At 36.2% G+C, this 21,803-nt stretch overlaps 1 protein-coding gene across 1 annotated transcript in view; it reads left to right on the top strand.

Annotated features, from left to right (window-relative positions):
- crim1 (cysteine rich transmembrane BMP regulator 1 (chordin-like)) overlaps positions 1-21,803 on the top strand; it is a 114,314-nt gene that overhangs the window by 45,161 nt on the left and 47,350 nt on the right. The window contains exons 3-5 of the mRNA XM_058748956.1: positions 16,649-16,891; positions 17,910-18,030; positions 18,679-18,800. Coding sequence (XP_058604939.1) covers positions 16,649-16,891; positions 17,910-18,030; positions 18,679-18,800 — 486 coding nt within the window. The remainder of the gene's footprint in view (positions 1-16,648; positions 16,892-17,909; positions 18,031-18,678; positions 18,801-21,803) is intronic.

Below are 21,803 nucleotides of genomic sequence, written 5' to 3'. Positions count from 1 at the left end.
CTTTAAAGTTATTTCTTGAAAATACACGTTAGCATTCTTAGTAGCTACTGTAGTGCGAATTGCAAAGATATTAGCACATTTTAAATAAATATGTTTTAATTTCATTTCATTTTAAAAATCAATGTGCATTGCAGTCATGAAACTTTGCGAAATATGCTGAATTTTCTCAATGGTCCTACAAATAGGCTTAATTATTTTTAATGCTGAATATAATTTTACATTGTGTTCTTTTGAGTTTGGACTGAACTCCAGGACATTTCTTTATGAGACAATTCATGTATTTTTCCTCTTTTAATGCACACACACACACACACACACACACAAGGCGTAAACACAGAAATGAGGAGAGTTCAGTGCTCCTTGTAATTCGTCAGTGCCTCACGTCCGCGCGGCATGGGGAGCTCAGCCGTCAGGAAATGACTGTGATCTTACGGGTCTGCGCGTCCTGATGAACTAAAGTAAATAAATAAATAAACAAAGGCCGGCGGTGATTGTGCGGAACAGCAACCTGGGGGTAAAATCGTTCCCGCTATGCAGATTACAGGCAGGACTATGTCTGGGAATGAGGCTGCATTATTCATGGAGACTTCTGGCGTAGCCAGAGACAGATTGATCCTCACCCTGCCTGGCTATGGGCCAGAGAGCTGCAGATCTCTTTCTGCCTGTCTGTCTGCTTTCTCTCTTTTCAGTCACCTTACTCCATCTGTTTTTTCCCCTCTCTTTTTCTTGCTATCTTTGTAGTGTTGTACATCTATCACACTCTATACTCTGCCTCTGTTTTGTTGCAGTTTCCTATCTCCTGCCTCCCACTGTGTCTTGAGTCTTTTCTTTTTTTGTCTGTCCACATCATGCTTCCTCTCTTCCACTTGCTGTGGTGTCAAACGTCTTAAGAGACAGCGGTCCGGCTGTCAGCGAGATGATAGTGTTTGCTGGAGGAGCGCTCAGCGTTTACGTGCAATGAAAAGTGTGCCACATGCTAGGCCTGCAAGGCACATGCATCTCTAAAGAGCCTCTCAGCTTTGAATTAGTTACAGACAAGTCAAGTGTATTTAAATCTTGGGGCTGTTCTCAGGTGAAGAGAACATTTGTGTGGCCTTTTGTTTAGATTCTGGTCCATGAAAAAATACTATAGTAATTTATAGTAAATACTATAGTGTTTTTGAACCATACTATTGTAAAGTGTATTATACTGTATATATTACAGTATTTACAACACTTTGTTAATGAATGCTACAGCATACTGTAGTATTAACTATAGTAAACTGATAAACTGTAATAAATACTGTAGTATACTTTAGTTTTTACTACAGTACACTGTAGTGTATTGCAGTATAATATTCCCTATAGTTGTAGAAAACGTAGTAATTTGTTTATATTACTATAGTTGTTATATTACCACAGCAAATTAATTCAAGTACTTTACTATAGTATGGTTCAAAAACACTATAGTATTTTTTTAACCTTTACTTTCCATTAAAATTAAATCAACATATTTTTTTTATCAGTTTACAATGCTATTTATGTATTTATCTATCTGTTTTAGCATCTTGTGTCATGATTTTAAAGCAGCATTGAAATTAAAATTACTTAAACACATTAAAATTACTTCAACATTCAAAAACGCGTCTGCAGACTGCTCTTCTAGTCCAATCAATTGTACTCATTGAGTATTATTGACATACTATTATAGTTACTATTAATATTTTGATTTTTCTTTCTTTCTTTATTGTTAAACTAAATAAAAATTTGGCAACTATCTGCAATGAAATAAATTTAAGTGTTTTATATTTTATTTCATTTAACATTTACTTTATTTCAAGCAATGGAGGTGTTTGAAGCAAGAAAAACTTTTTAACAAGTATTAAAATGTTAACCATAAAATTTTGAATCCAGATTTTCAGTGTGGTCTCCCATCTCCGATCACCACTGTATAACATTGGCCTATTTTTAATCCGCTCTATCGGTTGTAAGTATCTCCTCACAGCAGTGGTTATCAGTCTGTCAGTGGAGGAGATTGCCAAATCTCTCTTCGGTCAGCATTTTTTCTCTGCAAACTGTGTTGTTGATCTGCTTTTGCTGTAGTGTGGAGATGTAAGCTCTCAACCACTGAAGTTAAATGCTTCCTAGCTTCAGCCCACTCAAAATGGAAAGCGCTCTCTCAATGTGCCAAGCTCTGTTCTGATTTGCTCCCTTTACACGATTCCTGGCAGTCGGGATGCAGGATGAATGAATCTCTAAATTTTTGTCAGCTTAATTGAAACCCGGAAGAGTTTTAGTCAAATGTGTCTATGTGTCTTGAAAGTGGCATTTCTGCACATTTAACAGCATGACATTTAACACTGAACAAGAATACAGAATATAAAGGTGTTTTCAATGAAATCTTGAATTTACTCACGACTAAAGGCCTCAAACAAAACTGTTTAAAGATTCAATACCATGAACCTCACAAAGTTTGTAAAATCTAGTCAACATTTCTCACTGGAAGCAGGTAGTACTAGCCAGAGAACTTGTAAACACAACCTTGACTTGATCTCTAACTCCCAAAAGTTGTGTAAAAACCAGCCAATCAGATTAAAGCTTGTCGTTTTTAAAAAGCTCTTGCCATTTTGTGTGCAGTATACAGAAATATTCTATGAATAGTTTGCCGATGGTGACTAATTTGCTTAGCAGGTTTCTCTTCAAATCATTGCTTCACCTTGACAGTAGTTGGTCAAAAAAAAAAAAAAAAAAACACAGTAAAGAAACAATTTTTGTTCAAATTCCCACTGCAGGTGTCCCTTTGCTGCACGTCCTGATTTTGCTGAGTTATATGTGTTCCTACGTCAACATGTTTTGTTGACCCTGGAACAACATTTTAATGCAAAAATTTTGTCTTGACCATATCCCTACACCTAAACCTAGCCTTAACCATGAGTAATCCCTAAAATCAGAGGAAATTATAGATGGATGACACTGATGTACAAGCACCAAACACTGATTGTAAGCTTAAACTTCACAAAAACTATACACTGGTTCTTCAAATCTGCTTGGTTAATCACAATGTTGTTCCAGGGTCAACAAAGATGTTGATCCAGGAACATGTCACACTTGGTAAAATCAGGTTCTGCGTCCCTTTGCAGCAATGCTAAAGGTGAAAGTATACATCCTCGTCCAGTTTGTGATTAGTCCATGTGACAATTTTTGTCGCTGATGTATGCAAACATTGTCCACAGCCTGGTTTTTGTTTGCGAGCTTTCGTGCCTAAAGAAACCTGTTGGCAGAATAAATCATTTAGGTTTGTCTTGTAGGTATAATAATTAAAGTGTCATGATGACAATAAGCTCCAAAACATAAATGCCAAATTTGGCACCTTATTGGGTCAAGATCGGTCTTTATTCTAGTTTGTAAGGCACTTCACAGCACAGCGTGGCGCAGTAAGTTCCAAAGACCCAATAATAAACAAACAAACCATCCTCTCCACGGGACTTGTAATCTAACACTCCATGAAAAAGCGGCTGATGGGGCTAATGGGAGTTCAGCATTGACAGACAGACATGCTGTTGTTTCAGACACTCCCTGCGCTGGGCGTTATTTCTCAGTGGTGGCCAGATTGTCACAGAATGGAGCTTGTGTGGAGGCGCAAAGCCACACCTGGCGGCACTCCCCTATACTCTTGTGTCCTTGCAGCATTATTCCTCTGCACTGCCTGTTCCAAAACATGATCAGAGTCATCTTTTAGAGGTGTAAAATGGCTTTTCCTACCTGACAGTCCTCCATATTTTCATGTTTTTCGTGTGGCTTTCTTATTCGAAGATACAGACCCCGAAGAGTATAGGTGCTTACAAGAAAACCGCAATAATCCTTTCAATGGCACTTAGCTGACTGATTCCCCATCAGTGGACTGCAATGTTGAGCTTATTGTCTGGTAAAGAAGCCTGTATTGTGTGCGAAACCAGGCACCGGGTCAGTGTTTGTGTCATTTAATGGAGAGTAAACTGCTCACTGGGGTGTGTGGCTTACACAGCGAAGGCGAGTTATCTGGCTGTAAAACCGGTCCCTGAACTCCCCTCAATTTTCTCTCTCGCTCTTGCCTCGTTTTCTCATCGTCTGCTCAACCAAACCATCTTTCAACCAGCGCCAGAGGAACTGAACTATAGCCTTGTAGAAAATTAACTTTTCACCACATTTGTTATTGGGCGGTGAATTGAGAATTTACTGGACATAAACATTTCTCACGAAACTGTATTTAGCATTAAGCGTTTTTTTTTTAAAGTGTCATTTTAAAAGCAGCTGCTAATGAGCATGAACACAACATGCCACCGTTGTCAGCGGAGGTTTGCCAGCTATAATGCGTTTGCAGTCGCAACTGTTAAACTGTTGGCATTCATGTTTCTTGCTTACAGTGGTGAAATTCCAAAACGTTATATAGTTAGCGCTGTTTCAACCACCAGGAGTGTCTGTGCAAACACAGAATGTTCATTTAGAGGATTCACATCGCATTTAATGCCAAAATTTTGAAGTGTGTGAGTGACAGGGTGCCATCTGTCATAAAAACATCTCATCAAGTTTTTTCCTCAAATACTGTTTTTTTTTTTACTGTAAGTTTTTAGATAAACTTAGTGACAACAAGGCGGCCATTTAATTTACTAATTGCAGTGTAAACCATCACAAAAGTCTGGTAAACTGGCTAGAAACTGACTAATATATTTGTATCTTAGCCAAACATTAAATTTACAGCCTGCTTTGAAAGCCTAAAGTATGTTTCAACTTTGACGCAAACTCTTTTTTTTTTTTTTCTTAGATAAACTTGGTGACAATAATAACACAGTCTTGAAAACTATCTAGAGATTGTTTAACTTACTCACCAATTTTTCATATTTATTAATGCAAAGTTCAAATGTAGAGACCAAAGTATATAAGATTTTTTAAAGGATTAGTTCACTTCCAGAATAAAAAATTTCCTGGTAATTTACTCACCCCCATATCACCCAAGATGCTCATGTCTTTCTTTCTTCAGTCGAAAAGAAATTAAGGATTTGGACTTCAATGGGACCCAATGGGTTGAAGGTCCAAATTGCAGTTTCAATGCAGCTTCAAAGGGCTCTACACGATCCCAGCCGAGGAATAAGGGTCTTTTCTAGCAAAACTATTGTTCATTTTCTAAAAAAAGTCAAAAATGATATACTTTTTAATCACAAATGCTCGTCTTGCACTAGTTCTGCGATACGCGTCCACAAATTCACGCATTACGTAGTCACATTGGAAAGGTCACGGATGACGTAGGTGGATGCACCAACCCAGTGTTAACAAAGCGAACGTGCAAAGACTAAATCAAACACCCTTTGCGAAAAAAATGTAAAACAATGATGTTGGACGATTTTGAAATTGGAGGAGAAAATCAGATGAAGTTTGGTACTACTTCTGCCTACGTCACTCCGTGGCCTTTCCAATGTGATTGCATAATGTGTGAAGTCGTGGACGCACATTGCAGAACTAGAGCAAGATGAGCATTTGTGGTAAAAAAAAGTATATACATTTTTATTTTTAAAAATGGCTTATTGTTTCGCTAGAAAAGACCTTTATTCCTTGGCTGGGATCGTGTAGCGCCCTTTGATGCTGCGTTGAAACCGCAATTTGGACCTGTAAACCGTTGCTCCCTAGCTGTTGAAGTCCACTACATGTAGGAAAATCCTGGAATGTTTTCCTGAAAAACGTTAACTTTTTTTCAGCTGAAGAAAGAAAGACATGAACTTCTTGGATGACATGGGGGTGAAGAAATTCTAAGGACATTTTTCAATGCAGTCATCGATTATTTTTGTGGTCTCCAGTGGTATGTCATTATTCCGTCTTCTTCATTTCTTCATTGACTATGAACTTTGTGCACAAACTTATTTGGGCAAAAAATCATACAGAGTATCTACTATACTGAGAATGAAAATTACATTAAATGCACTGCACATACTGTATGTGTAAAAACCAAAGTATAATTTGGGCTTAGCGCTTATAATTATTTTAATAATGGTTTTATTTTGCAGAATCTGGTCATTAAAGGCAAGACTTTGAAGGCAAAATTGCTTTTTAAATCATTTAGCAATGAGAAAAATATTCAGTGCAGATGCATTCGTGATGTTACTAGAATTTGAAAGAGACATTCATAAATACAGAATAATAGTGGACTCTTACCATCTTACCAAGAAATACATCTCTCCCTCTTATAGCGACCTCTTTTCATCCCACCTAATGTTTTACGTGGTCATCTTGAAAACGTGTTAAGATGTTTCTCACCTCACTGTGTGAGGGCTCACCAAACACACTTGTGAACGGTTGCCAAAGAAACGAGACACAGGGACAAAGTGTTGCCGTGTCCATATGGATGCTCAATGATGATGATGTGCTAACAGCACCTCTGAGCATGGAATGATTTACACAGCAAATGTGGACCGTGGTGTAACACGTGTGTGCGCTGGTGCATGCATGCTCTTCAATCACCCTCGCTGCTGGGCATGCACGCTCTACAGATGTGGACCATTACAGGCTCTCCAAAGCCAGATGTGTGTAATGGGTTGGTTGAAGTGTGTCAGCGATGTTCTCCAGGGGCAGGGTATTGTGGAGTGGATAGTTGTTGAGCTGTAAAGAGCACTCTTTGACTGTCTCAATTAACCAGCACCCATAATGAGTCATCAGAGGGCCGTATTCATGTACACTCATTTTGATTCATTTCTCTTTATGTGTACTCTCTGCTGGTTTGTGTCTGGATCCAGTGTGAAAATATATGCATTTGAGTGTCTAATGGGACCTACACTCTTAAAAATAAATTTTAATTAAAATTTTATTTATATAGCACATTTAAAAAACAACCATGGTTGACCAAAGTGCTTCACAATGTCTCAAAAGCTCACACACACAAACAAAACAAATACAGTAAAAACGTCACAATGTCTCAGCTCGACTCAAAATAAAAGCCCAGGAATACAGGTGTGTCTTAAGCAAACACTTAAAAATTCCAACAGTCTGAGCAGTTCTTATGTGTACAGGTAAACTTTTCCACAAATTAGGAGCCACCACTGAAAAAGCCCTGTCATCTTTATGTTTTAATCTGGCTCTCGGAACATCGAGTAGCACCTGATTAGACGACCTCAGTGCTTTAACAGGAGTGTGGATATGTAAAAGCTCTGATAAATTGGCAGGCGCCAACCCATTTAAAATTTTAAAAACAAACAATAAAATCTTGAACTCAATCCTGAAGCAGACAGGAAGCCAGTGTAGTGAAGCTAAGGCTCAAAATGGGGAGTTTCCACAGTGAGTGCAGTAGAAGAACCATTTTGGTGTTCTTATAAGGACCTTTTCAGTGTGAAGTGTGAATAATTAATCATTTAAAGGTCCTTTTTCCATCATAATGAACCTTGGTCACACTTTATTTTAAGGTCCAATTCTCGCTATTAACAAACCAGTTACAACTTTTGCCTCAATAAACTAATTTGCTGTTTAATAATATTCAGTAAAGTAGTTGTTAAGTTTAGGTATTGGGCAGGATAAGGGATGTAGAATATGGTCATGCAGAATATGTGCTTTATAAGCACTAATAAACAGCTAATATGTTAATAATAAGCATGCAAATAAGCAACTAGTTAATAGCGAGAATTGGTCCGTATATTAAAGAGTTACCTGAACCTTTTGTACAATAGAAAGGTTCTATGGATGTCCTTCATGGAACAGTATATGCCAATAAAGAAAATTGTATTTGCATTTAAATCCAACATATACTAATCCCTCGTAGTGTTAGGTGTAAGTAATTCATTACTGTAATTTAATTACTTTTCCCTTGAAAAAGTAAAGTAAGGGATTACTCTTACTTTTTCTGTAATTTAATAAGTTACTTAAACACTATAGGGACTATATAACAATTCTAGCCTATATAAAAACAATAGGAGATTTAACATCAAAATTTTACATTTAATGTTAAAATGCATGTTTTTAATGTAACCTTACCCCTTTAAAAAACTTGGCCAGTTCCAGAATAGCTTATTTAGCAATTTAATATGTTTTATTTAAAAGAGTTAAAAGAGTGGTTTCATATCCATCCTTGTATTGTTCAAGTGGTTGAAGTTGATATGGGATTTAGAAAGTAATTATTAATAAGTAATGCAATATTTTTTAGAGAGAGTAAATGGTACAGAAATAACATTACTCTGTTGAAGATGTAATTAATAGCTAGTAATCAATTAAAACAGTGTTTCTCAACCTGCAGGCCAGAAAGTCTTAAAATTATTTACGTTTAGTTATGTTAACATAACATAATTTTTGATTAGAATTCTAAAAACACAAAAAAATAAAGATGTTAACATAAAACTCACATCATATTTCTTTTACATTAGAAGTGCCAGAGGTCCTTTGAATATTGTCTTGGACAAAGGGGCTTTGGAGTCAAAAAGGTTGAGAACCACTGCCTTAAAATGTTCTCTATGTAGGCAGCTCACTGTGTTTTGGAACGTGGCTAAACTCACTCCAGTGTTAATGTGCTTTACCTGCACACTGTGTACAGATGTGCCTTGCTTCTTTCAGAGCAGCTTCCATCAGTGAAGAAAAACATGAACCGTCTCAAATCATTCCTCATTCTTGTTTGCCTTAGGCTGAGAAGGCTGATCTTTCACCTTCCTTATTTACATTTCATCAAACCTCTCTCTGTCGTTTTGCATTTAAATGGATCGCTGACATGTGGGAAGGTAAATCAGAGTTTGACTGATGTTCTAAATTAATTTTTATATGATAAAACGAACTGCTTTTTATGGTTTTTAGCACTATGATCCAAGGATGGAGCTTTTCCTTTCGAAATGTAATGCAAGTGCAAGGAAAAGCCTGGGTTTGGTACAGGCAGCAGATATTGCATAAATCCATATTAAATAAAATTATAAGCATAACATATTTTAATAGGAAGTTGGTTGTTAATGCTAATACAGCATTCCAGGCATGCTAAAAAATATGACATATGATATATAATATACGATGTAAAATAACACCATATAATATATGATACTGTATATAATGCTTATGCTTACCGAGGCTGCATTTATTTGATCAAAAATGCCAGTCTTTACGGTTTCTGTTTTATCAAATGAATGTATCCCTGCTGAAAAGTAATTTTAAAAAATCAAACTGACCACGATCTTTTAAACAATAGTGTATATGATATAAATAATATAAATATATGCACGTCCACTATGTTTGAAAAGTCAAGAATGGGCATGTTAAATGCATGAAAATGGATTGACAGATGTGAACAGTTCTTTACAACAGATTTTCACATAATTTGGTTAGTACTAAACTTCAGACAATTCTGCATATTGTGCATGATATAAAATTCAAAACTGAACAAAGTATTAAACTACTACTAATGATCAAAAACACAACTGGCTGCAAAAAGGTCATGAACTATAAATGAATCTGTTGAATGATAATTGCGTATTTAACATCAGTATAAATAAATCCAACAGCATACATAATATATTATATTATTATATAATATATAAGTCATGACATGACACATGAAAGTAATTTTTTTATTTTTTCACATAAGCCTGTCATGTAATATTGTCGTGGGTTTTCTTAGCTGACTCATTTGTGATGTAGGTGGAGAATAATAGAGGTCCACAACAAGACAACAAGATTGAAGCCATCGCGAATTGAGATTTGTTCTCCAAACCAGAGCAAATACATGACATTTAACAGTGTGAGGACTGCCAAACAGTATCGTGATGCTCTTTCTTGGGCACAAACAGAATGATCTGGAAAGTATTCAATTAAAAGACATATCCAGAGCAGTGTTTTTAAAGTTATAGATCATGCTTGGCACCTACTGCACTTATTGAAGCCCTTCTACACCCATGAACCTTTCTGAGAATGGTTACTTGGTAGGAGCTGCCTGTTTGTTTATCTGCAATGTGGTGGGTTTTCCATATTCTCCATGGGCTTTGCTTTTCTCTGCCACTTTCTCCCTGGTCTCCGTGGCCACATAGGACTTTGCAGCCTACACCAGCTCTGTGGAATAACAAGTAATGACTTTACAGTGCCAAGCCAACCTGCTGCTCCCAGCCAGAGCCCTGTCTCCATCAATGACGGCTGATTTGATGATGTGCTTTGAAGAACAGCTTTTCTATAGGCAATAATTATGCACAGCAAGTCTTTTCATCGGTCAAAATTACGCGCTCTGTACGAATAAGCTCATTATCGCACAAGAATCAATGTCAAAATTTCATTTCTCGATGTTTCGAGCATAGATGTAAACCGTATGGATTTCCAGCTGGTATCTAAACGGACATTACTGTTCTTTTGTGCACTCGCACTGTACAAGGTGTTTCTGGACTTTATTATGGTGAGAGGCTGGAGATGTGTGTTCTGTCGCATCTCAGGAGGTGGAAGTATGATAAGCCCTGGGGTCGAGGCTGCTCCCAGATTGAATTTATATGCAACAATCTGTTTCCATCTCAGCAGCAGATGCCTGGCAACCACGTCCATGCGATCAGTGGTGAACAGCTGTCATTGTCAAAAGAGAAATCACAGCGAAGCCTGTGAAAAAAAAAAAAACATGAAAAAGGAACTGAACGGTAGCTCTCGTCGTAGTGAAGGAGGGGGTCATTGTGAGGAAGTGTTTTTCTCACCTTTTATTTCATTAAGGTGTAATTAATAATCATATTCATTCTGTTGGTATTTGATATACTGTATATTGGCCACTGACCACAAAATTATTATTAATTTTTGTACTGTACATTATAATGTTATAACACATTGTAGAATATAAAACAATTGGTTTTACTATTTTATTATTTTATAGTGTAAATGTGTGAATAAAAAATAAATATGTCCATAAAGATCAACTCCCAGTCATTAAAAATGCCAATAAATAGACAATTAATTATCCAATGCCCATAAATAATTGTAACTAAAGATAAAATGTTGTAATATATTTGAAGTAGTGCTGTCAAACAATTAATCATGATAAATCGCATCCAAAATGAAAGTTTTGTTTACATAATATATGTGTGTATTATGTGTATATTTATTACGTATATATAAATACAAAGACATGCATGTATTTAAGAAAAATATGTTGTTTATATATTAGATATATTTATATATAATATAAATATATAAATGTATATACATGTAATATACAGTATGTGTGTGTATGTGTATATATATATATATATATATATATATATATATATATATATATATATATATATATACACACACATAATAAATATACACAGTACACATACATATGTAAACAAAAACTTTTATTTTAATGCGATTAATCGTTTGACAGCACTAATTTAAAGGCTTATTTGTCATGTGTTTGTTTTTATGCATTATACTTTCTAAAGCTGTAACAATGAGTAGATAAGTAATATAATGTATTATAAGTGTGGTTACAATTATTCATGAGATCATACAAGGCATTATAAGGTGGCATAATTAATGCATTGAAACTACTTTTGTAATGCATTATATATAAAGGCTTTAAGTATAGTGTTACTGATTTATAACACTTCCAGTTCTCTGGAATTTATTTATTGCCTATAATGAGATTTTTTTAATATTAATAAATTGTATTATTTTTTATAATAAAGCTGTATCATAAAATAAGTTATTTTATTTTAAAGTCATCCCTTTTATAGCACACGTGCTACAGCCTAAATATTCAGACGGACTTTTGGTTGATTAAGGTGTGGATACATTGTTTATGTTCAGATCAAAGCTTTAACAACGTAAACAGTGTATCCGCGTACATACGTTGCATAGGTTGTTTACGTATTTGATACTCTCCAAAATGGCGCCAGGGTGATGTGGAGGAGACAAATTGTTGAACAAAGTCATTATTTTTGTTTTCTTTGCGCACAAAAAGTATTCTTGTAGCTTCCTAAAATTACTGTTGAACCACCGATGTTACATGGATTATTTTAATGATGTGCTTACTACGTTTCTGGACCTTGATTAAGTGTCAAGATCCTTGCTGTCTATGGGAGGGTCAGAGAGCTCTCGGAATTCATCAAAAATATAGGTTTCACTTTATTTTGATGGTCCCTTTAACACATTCTATTGACTATAAGTAATCTTTCACCTACATTTCTACTGACCCTTATTAGAGTGTTAGTAGTGTATTAGTTAACTGGTAGGGTTAGGGTTAGAATAAGTTGACACATTCTTGAAAAGTTACTTATATTCAGTAGAATATCTGTTGGGAGACCAACACAATAAGAATTTAGTAGATATGAAGCAGACAGTCTACTAATACTCTTATGAGAGTTTGTTGACATGTAGTTGCAACATTACTGAGTGTCAACAGAATGTTCAAAAGGGACCATCAAAATAAAGTGTTACCAAACTATCTTAATTTGTATTTCAAAGGTGAATGACTTGAAGGTGAGTAATTAATGACAGAATTTTCATTTTTGGGTGAACTATCCCTTTAAGGCACCCCACCAACTAATCAGTTTTAGATACGCAGTTTTTCACTCTGTAGTCGATATCAGTGAGTGTTGATAGCTGTATGTTTTGTGGTTACGTTAAGTTCTTAAATGTTTTCAGCACACAACAGTTAGGTGGAATTCAACTGAAGCATTTCCCACAATCCTTTTGGGGTGAAAAAAATATTCCCAAATAAGATGCATGTATAGTACACCGCGAGGCTTTTGTGGTTCAACACTGGGTTGTGCTCTGAGTATAAAACCAAATTAAAGGCTGTTTATCTACAGCAATGCACTCCGGAGAGAGAGATAACAGATATACTAAAGCTGAAGGATAGATTTGTTGATGTATTGGGGATTGTTGAATATTTTGAGAGGAGAGAGGAAGTACAGATAATTCCATTTGTGGTGGTTTCTCTGAAAATGTTTAAACGGCAACTTGGAGACCCATATAAACAAATGAACTTTAAATGAACTCCTGTAATTTTATTCACTATGAAGTCAATCCACTATGAAAATTCTAAATTGTTAAAGGAAGTAGATGGAACAAGTGTGCTCGATTAACTGTAATGACAAGAACAAGAATGTAAATGTAGTAATGTGACTTTTTGTCTCCTGTAGCTCATCTGGTAGAGCATTGCGCTAGGAACGACAAGGTCATGGGTTCGATTCCCAGGCAGCACTCATACTTTGAATGTACTGCAATTCGCTTTCCATTAAAGCATCTGTCTAATACATTTGTTACATGAAATGTCACATCCATCACTGCAAGGTGTTGTGATACTCTGTCTCATTTGGTGACTGCAATATGTCTCATTTGACACTTCACCATGTCACTTATTCACTCTTGTCTCATTTTCGCCCATCACATCTTCGTGTATCAAGTCATTTCACATTCAAGTGGCATTTGCCAGCAAACAAAGAATAATGTCGTTATAATTGTCCTTAAATCCTTAGTGAGAACAAAAAGCCTGGGTGCTTGTATAATGACACATAAACACAGTGCTTAAATACGAGGAGCTTTTTAAAGAGGTATCTATCTTCACTGCTCTTATTGTGAATTCAGAAGCATTATGTTCTCTCTCTGTCTATCATTTGAGGTAATTACACACTCTCTCTCTCAAAAGAGGAGTACCTCTATGGAGGACTCTCCTCTCCTAACACATCAAAAGGCAATAATAGGCCATAGCCTCTTTGTAAGACATGCATTTCATACATCAGATGTAATTTTTCTACAAGATCAAACAAAGCGGTGAACAATGTGTGTAATGGCTTGAATACATCTCCTTTAATAAGTTTAGCAGTTAATTAATCAGTGTCAGAGTAATGCTTGCATAGTATGTAACCTTAGTCAACAAAGTCAGTAGTTTTGCCCTGCGTTGCATTTTTTCTTGCTATTCATCATTTCAGAGCAATTGTTTGATCATTATATACTTGCGTTTCTGAGGGAAGGGGTCTTGACGTCTTTTAAAGGGATAGTTCACTTGAATATGAAAGTTGTCATAATTTACTCACAATTTTGTTGGTCCAAATATGTACTTTCTTTCTTCCATGGAACGGAAAAGGAGAAATTTTGAAGACTGCGAAGGTCACTCTTTTCCATTCACATTGAACAGGGACCGAAACTTTCAAGCTTCAAAATGGATATAAAACACATGAATGTGGCATGAAAGTGGTCCATGCAACTACTGTAAGTTTTTATAAGTCTTTTGAAACCAGAAATCCTTGGCATATTAAAATATGAATCTGATGAATCTCTTTAGAAAATATTACTCGAATCTGTTTCTCAAGTTTGACTCACTGACTGATTCGTTCGTAGCTTTTTACAGCTCACAGTTGAAGGAAAGATTATTAGTGAATAAAGATTTAAAATCAGTATATTTTTCACATAAAACGATTGTGTAATGTAGCTGTCAACTATATCGACCATATTTTTAGTGTTTTCTTTTATTTGTTTTGAAGCTTGTGAGGTTCAGTTCAGCCCCCAAAAAATCACCTTTTCATTCTCACTTTTATGATTTTAAACAAGCATTTTTCCATAGCGGACAAAAGAAGAAATTCTGAAGACTGTGAAGGTTGCTCTTTTTTTTTTTCCATTCATTTCCGTGAATAGGGACTGTAACTTACAAGTTTCAAAATGGACATAAAACGCTTAAAAGTACCATTAAAGTGGTCCATGCAACTCGCGTACCATTTTTGAAGTCCTTTGAAGGCATACATCCTTGGCACATTAATAGGTTAAATAGTATTGTCCTTTTAAGGCCAATCTTTTCAATGATATGGTTCATAAAACCAAACTTGAATCAGACTGATCTGTTCTGACTCAGTGATTCATTTGCAGCATTTGACAGCTCACTGGAAGAAAAGATTGATAGTGAATATTAAAATTTCAGTATGTTTTTTTTTTAGATAAACTACTATGTAATGTAATACATTTGGTGTTTTGAAGCTTGAAAGTGTCATTCCAACCAAAAAAATTGGTAAAAAATAATTGATAAATAACGTATTAAATCTGCTCACCCTTGTATCACTTTAAACAAGTATTTTTGCTTATGGAAGACAAAAGGAGTTATTTAGCAGAATGGTAACAAGTGTGGCTTGGCAAGCTTCAAAAAATATTATAAAGTAGTCCATAGTGTTTAGAGAAACATAAAATGAAAGTAAGAAGCTGATTACAAAATTAAAATTTTAAGACTGCATGGAGAATCCACAGTATGGCCCAGATCAGTTTATTTTGTTTACATAAACCAGACACCGTGGCTGTATTAATATTGCCACCCATGTTTTAACATGTAGCACCGCATCTAGAGTTGTTACACACCCCTCCGCCAAGTGTTATCAAACAGCACACAAGCAACAGGAGCATTACAGCATGCCAGCCGTTTCTCTCCTGCTGACATTTGCCATTTATTCACATTCACATCAGCATGAGTTTTCTTTTCTGTGGTTCTTTTTATGTCTCTCACATGCACCTTTTCAATTTCTCTGCCTTCCTCCTTTGTTAGCTTGTTGTTCTCTTGTAAAGAACGAATAAAAGCAATCATGCCTTGAATGACGGAAGGTCAAATTGAGTGTGTTCATAAAACGCTGGACTTTGACCTGCATGGTCAATATTCAGTTCAAAATAAGGGAGTGAAGCAGCTGCTCATCGTCTGTCTGCTCGAGGTAGTGAAATGTCAGTCAGCCCTACTTTCATAATATCATCTTCAATTACTAGGTAGAAATTGAGAAAAATATATAGAGAGTATACTTTTTTTTACCACCTGCTATTGCCAGGTGAATTTAGAAATCATTGGCCATAGTGTACAAAAATATTTTAAAGTTATTATTATTATTATCATCATACACTACTGTTCAAAAGATTGGGAACTTTAAGATTTTTTATATACATCAAATAATCAATATATCAAATAATCCTCAAAAATGTATCAGTTTCCACAAAAATGTTAAGCAGCACACCTGTTTTCAACAGAATGAATTCTGAAGGATCATGTGACACTGAAGACTGGAGTAATGACTGCTGAAAATTAAATAGACTAAGTAAAACTAAAACCAATAAATTATATTTTATAATAAATTTAAATAGGAAACAGTTATTTTAAATTGCAGTAATATTTCACGATATTACCATTTTATTTTTGATCAGATAAATGCAGCCTTGGTCAGCATAAGAGATTTTTAAAAAATCTTACTGACCATACGGATGAAACTTCTTCATTCATTTTATAACTTTTGTTCTCATGACAATGTGTTTATTTTTTTTATTTCTTTGTCATGCATATATGTGACAGCTCATAAACATGACAAACTGGTCTGTCTCTGGGTGAAACGGTACCTGTCACAAAAAACATGAAGACAAATACCTCATATTTTCGTTTTGGAGGCTTAATTCAAGAAATATTCCACATATGTATCACCACATGGAGTTTTGAGGTAAAAATGTGCGGAGCGAGTCCTGACAGATGTTTTCTTTTAATAGATTCTTTTGGTTTTTGATTTGAATTGTGTATGTCGCTTACATCTGCAACAGTCTGACTATCGCTCTTACAATTCAGTTTAAACCATATTGCAGTTCTTAATAATGTTACCAGTGAGTAACTCTGAGTAACTTTATTTATTTGCCAGTTTTTACTCGCAAGAAAAGAATATCTATTAAGCATGGCTGAACATCAGAAATGACAAACTTATGTTCTTTTTCTTTGCAGAGGAAAGGCCGGACTGCTCCAAGGCGAGATGTGAGGTGCAGTTTTCTCCACGTTGCCCTGAAGACTCCATATTGATCGAGGGCTATGCTCCACCAGGTGAATGTTGCCCCCTGCCCAGCCGCTGCGTGTGTAGCCCAGCTGGGTGTCTGAGGAAGGTTTGCCAACCCGGGCACCTCAACATCCTGGTATCCAAGAGCTCAGGCAAACCTGGCGAGTGCTGTGATCTCTACGAATGCAAACCAGGTAATAAAGTTCAATATTAAGTTATGTTGTGACTTCCTTGATTCTATCTTCACATGACGCGCCATGTAGGTCAACTAGCTAACAGCAACCAAACCAGTATATACCGGTCTGCGCTAGCACGGTATAAAGGAATAGATCTCCAAAAAAAGAAAATCCTATCCATCATGTCCATTTTTGACATCCCTGATTGTATGGCAATGACTGTGTAAAGGTTTTTCTAAGAGCTTAAACTTTTATGTTCAATGAAAAACAAACAATATCCCTCTATGTTGGTTTTTCTAAAATAAAAAGCATGTAGTGTCAACTTTTCTTGCAATGTCAAATTCTTTTCCTGCTATAGCAATGGATGGATTGTTGTAGAGTCTTGGGAATCCACACCAGGAACCGGCTAGTGATAGATTTGAATTCTTTGCAGGTTATCTCAAGATGCTGTCATGGTACCTTAATTTTAATATATCTTCTTCTGTCATGCTGTATTTTGCTGCAATATGGCAGCCTTGAGCAGAGATATAGGCACTTGGCTTCAACGTGACATAAAAAACAACAGTAATTCATTTCCCAATACACTAAAGAGTGCGATTCCATGATTTGGGAGTTTGCCAAAGCCTTTGAGACACGCTAAAGCCATGGGCTGTTGAAATACATGAGTGGTTCTGCTTCCAGAGACAGTTTGGTAGATAGGACACAAATGCATTGGGTTCGGTTTTGTAAAAGACACTTTTCTGAAAAACAAGTAAAATTTACATGAAATAGAAAATTGTTAATACAGATTTTTAAAGAATTGGTCAGCTCACATTATTCGTAATTTTGTCATTGAAAGATAATCATAACTTACTACTCAATGTTTGACATTAAACCTACATTATATAATGACTTAAGCACTGTAAACAGCATGTGTTGAAGTTTATGGTGTGATATAACAAATAAATAATTTGCTTGGATAAGAGTTTGATGAGGTGTGTTAATTAGAGGATTTGATGAGAAGTGCTAAATGTTTTATGTCTTGTTTTGTGTTCAGTGTTCAGTGTAGACTGCAGCACAGTAGAGTGTCCACCAGTGAAGCCTGTCCAGTGTCCAGCAGACAGCTATGAGACTCAGGTCAGACTGACAGCAGATGGCTGCTGCACCCTTCCTACCAGGTTAGATGTTACAACTGCCTCACACTCACAATTGAGGTTAGACTGTTACATTTGATTGATGCTTACAATGTAGATTAGTTTTGCACTGACAATTCAAGTTAGAAGTTACACCTGTCTCACTCTCACAGTCCCTGTTACACCATTACACTGGTTTCATGCTCACAATCCTAATTAGATGTTACACCTGTCTCATGCTTACAGTCAAAGTTGGACTGATACATCTATTCTCACACTCACAATCAAGCTTAGATGTTACATCAATCTGGAGCTCACAATTTAGGTTAGACATTGCCTCTCTCATGCTGACAATCAAGGTGAGATATTACATGTTTCGTGTTCATAGTCACACACACACAGTCCAGGTTGCACATTTAAATCTGTCTCTCACTCACAGTCTAGGTCAGACATCACGCCTGTCTCATGCTAATAATCCAGGTTAGAGCAAAACGATTGTCCCAAAAAAAATATTATTTTTTTCACTATTTTAGCACTGGTTCTCAAGTCCCAGTGTGTCTCAGAGTATTAATGTATTATTTCAGTACTGAAAGTTCATAACTTCAGAGTGACAGAAGAGAGTGTTTTGTTGTTATGAATTAGGTATGACAGGCCCCCCGCCAGCATCACTCTCTCTCTCTCTCTTCTACTCAGATGTGAGTGTTTGCCTGGCCTCTGCACCTTCCCACAGTGCTCAGCGGGGACTTCCCCACAGGTCGTGTCCCGTGGCGATGGAACACCTGGGAGGTGCTGCGATGTGTTTGAGTGTGTCAACGGTAGGTTCTGTTTTCTGTGTGTCTTAATTAGTGTTTATGTGTAGGTGTTTTGGGAAGGTCGTCTAGTCAGCGGGCAGAACCCTGTCGCTGCTGCCATAGTGACCGGCCATTAGCTCAAACAGAACATTGCCTAAAACACACTACAGAAAATACACACTTTTACTACATCTGCTTCTCTCTTTTAAAAATCAATTTGCAGTGTTTTTAATGTTAATTGGATGGAATTTTAATTCATTTTACATTTAATGGGTTTAATAAACCCAAAAAGGCATAGCTTATTATTTTTCCCAAATTACTCTTTCTGTGTCTCTGCAAGGCATAAGTGAATGTCGGCTGAGTATTCTAGTTAGAGCTACATTAACAGCAATTTTCTGATAATTTCAGAAAATAGTTTTAGCTATGTTGAATTATATTACTATAAATTTGCATATTTAATATAATTGATAATTTGATATTTGTATTTTTTTATTTATACTTTATGATGGTGAATTTATTTTTCTTCATTTTTGAATTCTTGAAGTTAGGTTGCATATTCTTTGTTATTTATTTTTTTTATTCTTTTTTTGCCAAATGAAGAGCAAACACTCAAAATAAAGACACACAGTCTGGTAAATATATTTATCTGTGCCCTTTTCAAACAAAATGACAACAATGTTACACTTCAAGTTTAATTCACGTCTATTTTTGTGACATCTTGTGTAGAAATGGTGGTACCAAAAAAGAGACTTAGACTGCTATTGCAATTTAAGTATATGTTTGTGTGTGTGAGAAGTGTAGAAGGAAAATGCAACATCTCAACAAGAGAGACACTCACACGAGAAGATTGTATAGCAACAGCATAAAAACAGTTGTTATATATATATATATATATATATATATATATATGCTGTATAACACACAAAATACATTGTTATTCATAAGTGACATCTGCAGTTCCCCACTTTTTGAAAGCACTTGTGCCTCTTGTGCAAAGCCGTACATTAACACTACACAGTGCTCCCTAACTAATAAAACCTGCACTGAGAGTTGGGATGGAAAGAAAGCGCTTAACCCCACAGTCACTGTGGGCAGAGCTGTGTGCAGGTGGTGGAGAACTCTTTCAGATGAAGAGACTGCAGGCGACAGGTGGACAAAAGCCACAGGAAATCAGCACCAAATCAAAGTTGGAAACATCATCGAGCACCAGGCCGTATGTCGCGCGTTGGGCCTTTTCCATATTCGTGGATAGACAACCGCCGAGAGGAAGACAACAGAATCAAGGCTCCATCCAAACACAAAAGCTCAAGAGTACTGCTTTGAATAAAGGGACCCATGAAAACAATCCCACTACCCCTCTAGTTGTTTATTTGCTTCCTGCTTCACGTATAGCCAGGCCTAGGGCACACAATACATGAAAGACATACCAACAAAGGGAAGCAAAGTGAGTACGACCCAAGGACTCACTTTTCCATATTTGTCATTTGGCGAGTCACCTTCCTTTCAAGCACGTATGTATATAAACAAGCTAGCATAAATAGCGGTGTGGTGTGAGGTGCCAGGATGTGTGTCGTCTTCACAGCGTGTGGCGAAATTAGCCTTAGGCTGATTTGAGAACAAAGCGCTGAGGCCGGAGAGCAGCGCGGGGAGCATCAAAGCTCTGAACAGAAATACAGGCTAATTGAACATCTGGCCACCGGTGGCTGTGTACAGTGTAGAGGCTGATCTCATATTCCATAGCTGAGGGGGGTGGGGGAGAACATGAAAGAGCGACGAAAAGAGAAAATGAACTCATCCCCTTGGATGGACAGAAACTGATTAATATTCAAAAGATATCACATGGACGTCATTAGATGAGTGACCTTCTCGAGACTGTCGTGGCATGAACAAATTGACACAACAGATGAATACACTGCAGACGGATGCGAGAAAACCACAAACGGTCACGTCAGCCGATGTTGAAATTCCTCTATTTCTTTCTTCTGTGAAACAAAAAGACAAAATTTGGATTATTATATCAGTCACTGCTTTTTTGGAATGGTAGTGAATGGAGACTAAAGCTTTTTAGCTTAAAAAATTATCCAAAACACCATACAAATCATTAAAAATAACCCATGAGACACAATAGCATTGTGTGATGAACATAGAGAAATTTAACTAGTTCATCCAAAAATGAAAATTCTGACATCATTTTGTCATCTATTCTGTCGCCTACATTTTCTAAACCTGCATGACTTTATTCTGTGGAACATAAAAGAACATATTTTGAGAAATATCTAATCAAATATTACCAGCATTCTTCAAAATATAAGAAAGTCATACAGGTTTGGAACAACCTAGGGAGAGTAAATTATGACAGATCTTGTATTTTTTGGGCCAAATATTCCTTTGAGTTGTAATTCACCTGATGATCTTCCCCTCTACCTTTTAGTTGAAGGATCATTGAACCAAGTGAAGTCCAATTCATGAACATTCAAATGAATTAAGTGAATCTTGTGATCTGGATTAACTGACTTACTGTATTAAAAAGATCCAACTCAAAAGAATGAGCTTTGTAGTGAATAATTAGATTTCTCTGGCCTGTTTCTTTCGGCAAAGCTAGTGTACGACTTCAGACTTAGTCCATAAGTCATGTTAACCACCATTTTGGAGCGCGACAGCCCAAGTCCTCATTTAATATCATTATTTTTTTTGTAATGAGTGGCCAGAATATTCTTCAGAATTTCTCTTTTTGTGTTCCACTAAAGAAGTAAAGTCATACGGGATTGGAAACGACATGAGGGTGAATAGATAATGACAGAATATTCATTTTGGGTCGGACTATCCCTTTAATTTGATTTACGTAATGCTGGGCTGATGGAAACTGTCTCTATGAATCTTTAATTGGAAGAAGGAGCCGGCATCTTTCACTTCTGTCCTCTGTAATGTGTGATAAGATTTATTCAATGCGGCATGCCTTAATGGGGAATTAAGGCTTATTAAATTCAGTTTATATTGTGTTTATTTGAAGTTTTCCCTGTAGATTTG

The sequence above is a fragment of the Onychostoma macrolepis genome, chromosome 17, assembly GCF_012432095.1.
Source record: "Onychostoma macrolepis isolate SWU-2019 chromosome 17, ASM1243209v1, whole genome shotgun sequence".
NCBI lineage: Eukaryota > Metazoa > Chordata > Actinopteri > Cypriniformes > Cyprinidae > Onychostoma > Onychostoma macrolepis.
Note: the sequence above shows the minus strand (reverse complement) of the source record. Positions and strands in the feature narration are given on the sequence as shown.